Below are 7,213 nucleotides of genomic sequence, written 5' to 3'. Positions count from 1 at the left end.
TTTTCTTCAAAAACTAATTTGCTGCCATCGTTTGGCATCTCAACGATCGATCCAAAATTTTCATCTTCCATAGAAATAGATCATTTGTTCCGCCCATTTTGTCACCTGTTTTGATGTCACCTTTGGTATGGGAGATATATGAAATATTCTTTGGCTAGCGAAGTTCTTCCCATCGTCTCCATATTCTTTACAAGGAGTTCAATGATGGAAGACAATTTTTGAGGATGCCTGTCAAGCTACCTTGTTTGCTGAGAGTGCTTCTCAGTCTTCTTGCTCGTTATTGCAGCGATGCATTTAGGTAGGCGATGTGAGGGTGCTTCTCGTCCCTTCTGCTTGCTGAGAGTGCTTCTCGGCCTCTCCGCTTACCTTTGCAGCAGTGCGAACAGGATGGCAATCAAGGCCAGCTCACCCTCTTACTTGGCGATCGACCGAGAGATTAGTTTGCTCTCAATTGTAGCTTATAGAGCATTTAGTATTTTGTATCTCGTAATTTGTAATGAATGTTTGATAATAAAGGGATTTATTTGAACGTATTTCGTTCTGGCCCTTTTTATATACGATCGTTCAACGCAATTTGATTACGCTTTTATTTGTTCACTTTTCCATAAGGAATGAACATATTTTTTAAAATATTTACCATTAATGAACCTCATGTGCTTGGTGCCATCTAAATCTTCCAAATGATAGGCTCCATTAGGCAACACACTATTTACTTTATATGCCCTTTCCAATTGGACGACCACTTGTCATATTTTGGATCTTTGCTATCCAAAGGGAGTATTATTTTCCAAACCAATTCGCCCAGGCTAAATGACTTGACTATAAATTTTTTATTATAAAATTTAGCCATCCTTTGTTTTTGAATTTGCAATCTATCTAGGACTCCTAACTTTAATTCATCCAACTCCAATAAGTTTTGAAGTAGTGATTCGGTATATCCAATAAGTTTTGAACTAGTGATTCGGTATACTCATCACTACTTAACTTATGTTGCAAACACACTCTAATCGATTGCACGTTAATTTTCATAGGCAAAACGGCCTCCTGTCCATAAGTAAGTTGGAAACGAGTGATTTTGGTATTTGACCGAGGCGACGTCCTATAAGCCCATAAAGCATTGTTTAGACATTCGTGCCAATTTCTGACATTTTCATCTATCATTTTTCTTATGATATTTTTTAGAATCTTATTAGAAGATTCTGATTGTCCGTTGGATTGAGCGTAATACAGTGTGGAGTTCACTATTTTGACTCCAAACTCGCTTAAGAATTTATTCACTTGATCTCCATTTAAAGAAGTTCCGTGATCTACCATCAAAGTTTGTGGAATCCCAAATTTGTAAATAATATGATCACGGATAAATTCTATGGCACTCTTTTGGGTGATTTCTTTTAAATGTATCGCTTCTACCCATTTAGTAAACAAATCAGTCGCAACTATAACAAAGGTATGTTGCTTGGACGATGGGAGATAAATGTTTCCTATCAGGTCTATCGCCCAACCCTTAAACGGCCAATGTTTGATAATAGGTGCCATCTCTCGTGCTGACGCCCTTTGTATTGGACCATACTTTTGGCATGCTAGACAACTCTTTGCATACTGAACGCATGATTCTCCCATCTTGGGCCAAAAATATCCATTTCTAATAATTAACCATCTCATCCTTTGGCCAACTTGATGAGCTCCACATATCCCTTCGTGCACCTCAGCCATGATTGTTCTGGCTTCTTGCAAACTTACACATTTTAGCAATATACCATCAGAGCGTTTTCTTAAATAACTTCTCATCTATCAGTGTATAGTTTAGCAAACGCAACTTCATTTTTTTATTATCTCCTTTATTTGGTTCTTTAAGGAACCTTTTAATCTCTGCCCTCCAATCTATTGCATCTCCATCTTGTATGCAATGAATTTCAATCATTCTCGCCCTTTTTTGGACTACGGACAATATTACTCCATATTCATAAGTAGCTTTCCAATTTAAAGCCTTTGAATGCCCTGAGGCCATCTGAGCCAACTCATTTGCTACGTCATTATATATCCTATTAACACATTGAAACTTTACTTGGTCGAATTCTTCCAACAACTCTTGGGCGATTTCATAATGACTTATAATGGAATCCCTTTGGCACTTAAAATCACCAATTAATTGGTGAATTACCAATTGAGAACCGCCTCTAACGATCACATTCTTTACTTCCATATCTATCATTAATTCTAGGCCCACGATTAAGGTTTCATATTCGACTTGATTGTTGGTGCACATCCTATCTAAAGTGAATGCGAACTTGTAACAAATTCTTAAAGGATTTATCAATGCTACTCCTATTCTTGCACCTTTAGATATTTTTGACCCATCGAAATACAAAACCCAAGGTTTTAATTCGAATAAATTGATTTCTAATTCAATTTCTTCAGGCATGTTAAGGCATGGATGATCGGCCAGAAAGTTTATCAAAGCTTGATTTTTTATTGCCTTTTGGGGTATATATTGTTTTCGAATTCTGACAATACTAACGTCTAAAGGCCTACGCTTTGGTGTAAAATAGGGCGAGAGAACATATGCTTAACCAAATTTACTCTAGAAATCAAATAAACGGTTACATGCCGTAAATAAGCCATTAATTTCGTACATGTGAAATACAATGCAAGACATAATTTTTCAATGACAGAGTAATTACATTCACATTTCTCAATGACAGAGTAAATCACTCTTTCTTCACCAAATTGGTCTTCTTGCGCGTCCATTTCAACTATTGATTCTTGTTCAACCGATATATATACTTTTATTGGCCGTCCTTGGATTGGTGAAACCAACACTGGTGGATTTGATAAATATGTCTTTAGTCTTTCAAAAATCTTTTGATGCTCTTCTTTCCAGACGAATTCATCCTATTTTTCAACTTTAAAAGTGGCGAAAAAGCTTTAGTTCGCCCTGCACAGTTAGAAATAAAGCGTCTTAAAAATTTTACTTGGCCTAGAAACCTTTGCAATTCTTTTTTATTGCTAGGTGATTTGGCCTCTAAAATAGCCTTCGCTTTATTTTTATCAAATTCAATCCCTCTTTTGTGTACTAAGAAATCAAAGAAGTTTCGTGCATTAACGCCAAATGCACATTTCAAGGGATTCAATTTTAGTTTATATTGCCTCATTCGCTCAAATGAACATCTCAATTGTTCAAAATGATCTTCCTCTTTAATGGGTTTGACCACTATATCATCTACATACACCTCAACAAACTTGCCTATCATATTATGAAAAATCAAGTTCATTGCCCTTTGATGAGTTGCTCCTGCATTTTTTAGGCCGAAGGGCATAACTACCCATTCAAAACATCCTACAGATCCATGGCACCTAGAGGCAGTTTTGTGTATATCTTCCTCAACTATATAAATTTGATTGTATCCTGAATACCCATCCATGAAGGAATATATTACGTGTCCGGCAGTCGAGTCTACTAAAGAATCTACCGTAGGCATTGGATATTCATCTTTGGGTGTGGCTATGTTTAAATTCCTAAAATCTATGTACACCCTTAATTTATCATTCTTTTTTAGTACTGACACGATATTGGACAACCATTCGACATATCTGGCTGTTCTAATAAAGCCTGCTTTTAATAATCGCTCTATTTCTTTCTTAATTTCAGGGAGTATATTAGGAGCAAAACGCCTAGGAGGTTGTTTATGAGGTTTAAAGTTTGGCTTGGTTGGTAATTTATGTTCCACCAAACCTCTATCTAAACCAGGCATATGTTCATATTCCCAAGCAAAACAATCCTTATATTCCTTTAATAAAGCGATTAATTTATCACTAACCTCTTAATCGAGCATCTGGCTGACGAAGGTTGGGCGATCTTCCCCTTTATTGCCAATATTCACTTTAATTAGAGGGTCTTGTGCTTGAGCGTATTCAGGGTTGGTGATCCCCATTACTTCATCATCCAATTCCCTTATAGGCACTTCTTCTTCTAAACAATCCACCTTGTTGACTTCTCGACCAATGTTTTGTTCCAACTCGAACACTGCCAATTTGTCTCTCAATGCTTCCAAGGCTGTTTCTTTTTTGGTCTTGTCCTTACATTCTTTATCGAAAGCCATTAATTTGATTTTGAAGGCCTGAATATCAGCCATTTGTCTTTGTTGCTTACAACTCATTTAAAACTCCTTGATTACTCTTTTGACAATTACTGGCTCTTCTAGGGCCACTATGCTTGGCCTCATCTGACTGAACATTTCAGTAAGTGCATCCACCGAAAACGGCTCTTCACTCTGCGCGACAATTTGAGTTTCTTCTCCATCTTGGACTACTCTGACAGGTCCATAATTTTCTTCGTACATGAACCTTTTTACTGAGTTTGCTTCTACGACAAAAGGTCTATGATCGGCTTGTACTACTTCTGCTTTGCCTTTGTCATTCCAAAAAATCAGGCATTGATGGAGCGATGAGGGTATATAGCGACTTCCGTGTATCCAATTCCTTCCTAATAACACATTGTAACTAGTAGGACCTTCTATTACAAAGAAGACTGTGGTCCTAGTAGTTGTCCCTATAGTTATGTCCAATGACATAACCCCTTTAGCTGAAGTTGCTCCTCCATTGAAACTCGTAAGGACGACTTCTGTTGGGATCATATCACTTTCTGTCTTTGCAAATTTCCTCATCATCCTAGATGGAATAGTGTTTATAGCTGCTCCATTATTGACAAACACTTTTGTCATAGGTATGCCGTTAACTAGAGTTTTAACGTACAATGACCTCAAGTGTTTAGTTAACTTCATGACTGGTCGCTTAAAAATAACCTTTTCGACGGCATCTATTTTCACTTCCTGCTTGTCCTCTGTCGAGTTATCGTTTTGTGATAAGTCAACGTACAGCATGTCGCACTGAGCTTCCGTTTCCTGAATTTCCTTTTTACTGTTTTCTAATGCTTCTTTTTCAGTTACCCAACCGGTGGGAGGAGGCATTATTCTTGGAGGTGGTCACTACTTTTCAGAGCGAGGATCTCTCTTTCTCCTTTTGGGCGTCCCATACAACACGTAATAATCGAAAGAATGCCCAGACGGTTCCCCCAACAAGTTCACTTCACGAACCCCCTCTCGATGTAGTTGCTTCAACAGAGTATTGTACGATACTCCTCTTTTTCTTCTTTCTGCTTCCAAATCAATTTCTTCTTCGATATCCGTCATACCATCATTTCCTTCATCATCGTAAGCCCCTCTAGAAGTTTGGCCTTCTTCATATTCCAACACGCATGCTTCTTCTTCGTTATCCTCCCTCTCTTCTTCTTCTTTCTCTTTATTCTTGAACTCATTGGCTAGCAAATAATTATTAGCCATGACAGGAAGTAACGTACCGAACTGAATAGTAAGGGACTGATCTGGATCTTCTCCATCTCTTCTGTCTCGCTCAAACTTCGACCTCCCAGAAGAAGTCTCTGGCAATTCTTTTATCGATTCAACTGTACCAGTCTCTTCACTGTTTTTGAAAACATTTTGATTGGCTACCTCGAGTAGTCTAGGCGCTTTAGGACGTGGCATTCCCCGTCGTTGCCTCATCATCTGTCCATAGTTCCGTTGAAAATGCCTTTCTTGGGTTCTAGTCATCTCATTGAAGGGTATCGTTCTTCCTGCATTATACTGGAATGAATGCCCTACATTTGGTTGGCGAGGTTGCGGCCTGAATGTTCTCCCATTATTTACTGGCCTGAACTGCCTCTCGAAAGGCGATTCCTTATAGAATGATGTACTTCGCCCTCTACCAGACTGAGCGTTTAGAAAAAACTAGGGCGATGGTGATGCTACCATATCCCTGGTTTCTCTGTGTTCCCACTCACATCTCTTTTACATTTTGCACATAGGACGTCTTCATCCTTTTCAGGCTCTTTTCCTTTGATACGTTCAAAGACGCTGGGATGTGGTCCAGGGTCCTCTTCCCCTTCATCTATAACTAACTTGAATTTTGGCAACTTGTTTTTGAAACTAGTCGTCATCATGTTCACCCCAAGTGGCTATGGAAAATGGTTTTCATCTACTACCATCTTCCTCTTATCTTCGAACGTAATTCGTCCTGATTTAATGGCATCCTGTAACACATGGCGAAAAACAAAACAATTATTAGTCAAATGTGACCATGCATTATGCCACTTACAATATTTTTTACCCTTAACTTGTTCAGGGCTTGAATTTATGTTTATCGCTTAGCTTTATCTGTATATCCTTATATAGTTTATCAAATATAAGGTCAGCTTTAGTTACATCGATCGAGAACGTTCTAGCCTTTTTGTTTTCATCTTTTATAGGCTCATTCTTGCCTGACGATCTAGGCTTGGCCACTATAGGACAAATATACGTGTCTCCTTTGATTAATTCGGCCAAACACATTTCGATTTGATCGTAATACTCGTCATTAATGGTATGAACATCAAAATTTGGTCTCTATAATAAGTTCCCTTACTAGAATTTTTCATTTGCTCTTCTTCTCTTATTAATCGTTCATACCTAATCACGTCCGCGCTCAATTGGAAAAGATCAGGAAATTCCTTGTCTTGGAACTTCTTTTTCAAATCAAAACTTAGACAACCTTGAGCGATTTTGACAAACTCCTTTTCGGGCAAAGGTACAAAACATTTACTTCTTGCTGTCTTGAACTTTTGAAGGAAACTTTCTTCCCATTCGTTTGGCATTTGACGTAGATTCACCAAATCGACCAAAGTAACTTCGGACTCAGTCTTATAAAATTGAGCGTGGAACAATTGTTCCAGTTGTTGCCATGTTTGAACAGAGTTCGTTGGCAAATTGATGAACCAGGAGAAAGCTACTCCTATTAATGAACTAGGGAACAACCTCATTTTATAGTAATCAGTTACGTCACTACTTTGCAGTGTGAATCGCCCTGTGTTCTAGAGTAGACACCTCTCCTAAACCGATAAATAGTGAGAATTCAGGCACTTTATACCCTCTAGGCCATGGATATGCTTGGTCTACCCAATCAGGATATGGCTTTGTGTAAGTCGGCCTAATGACAAGACGTACCCCAAAAGCCATCTCATCCAGGGGCGGAGCCAGGAAATTTGTTCGGTGCGGGCATGGGCGGATTCAGGGACGAGCTGGGCCGTGCTACAGCCTGTCCCCTTCAGCCCAAATGTCCATTAAAAAAAAATTTAAGTAAAAAAAATTTTTTTTTATGTGAAGTATTTTTTTTTTATGTATTA

The 7,213-nt window shown here is 38.4% G+C and overlaps 1 protein-coding gene across 1 annotated transcript in view; it reads left to right on the top strand.

The window, feature by feature from the left end:
• The window catches only part of LOC111372443, an 8,204-nt gene extending 1,836 nt beyond the window's left edge, over positions 1 to 6,368 (top strand). The window contains exons 4-6 of the mRNA XM_022994800.1: positions 5,926 to 6,059; positions 6,178 to 6,242; positions 6,326 to 6,368. Of these exons, the coding sequence (XP_022850568.1) occupies positions 5,926 to 6,059; positions 6,178 to 6,242; positions 6,326 to 6,368 (242 nt within the window). The remainder of the gene's footprint in view (positions 1 to 5,925; positions 6,060 to 6,177; positions 6,243 to 6,325) is intronic.
• The last annotated feature ends 845 nt before the right edge of the window (positions 6,369 to 7,213 follow it).

Source organism: Olea europaea, chromosome 23 (assembly GCF_002742605.1).
Source record: "Olea europaea var. sylvestris chromosome 23, O_europaea_v1, whole genome shotgun sequence".
NCBI classification, from domain to species: Eukaryota; Viridiplantae; Streptophyta; class Magnoliopsida; order Lamiales; family Oleaceae; genus Olea; species Olea europaea.
This window is presented reverse-complemented; position numbering and strand designations above follow the sequence as displayed.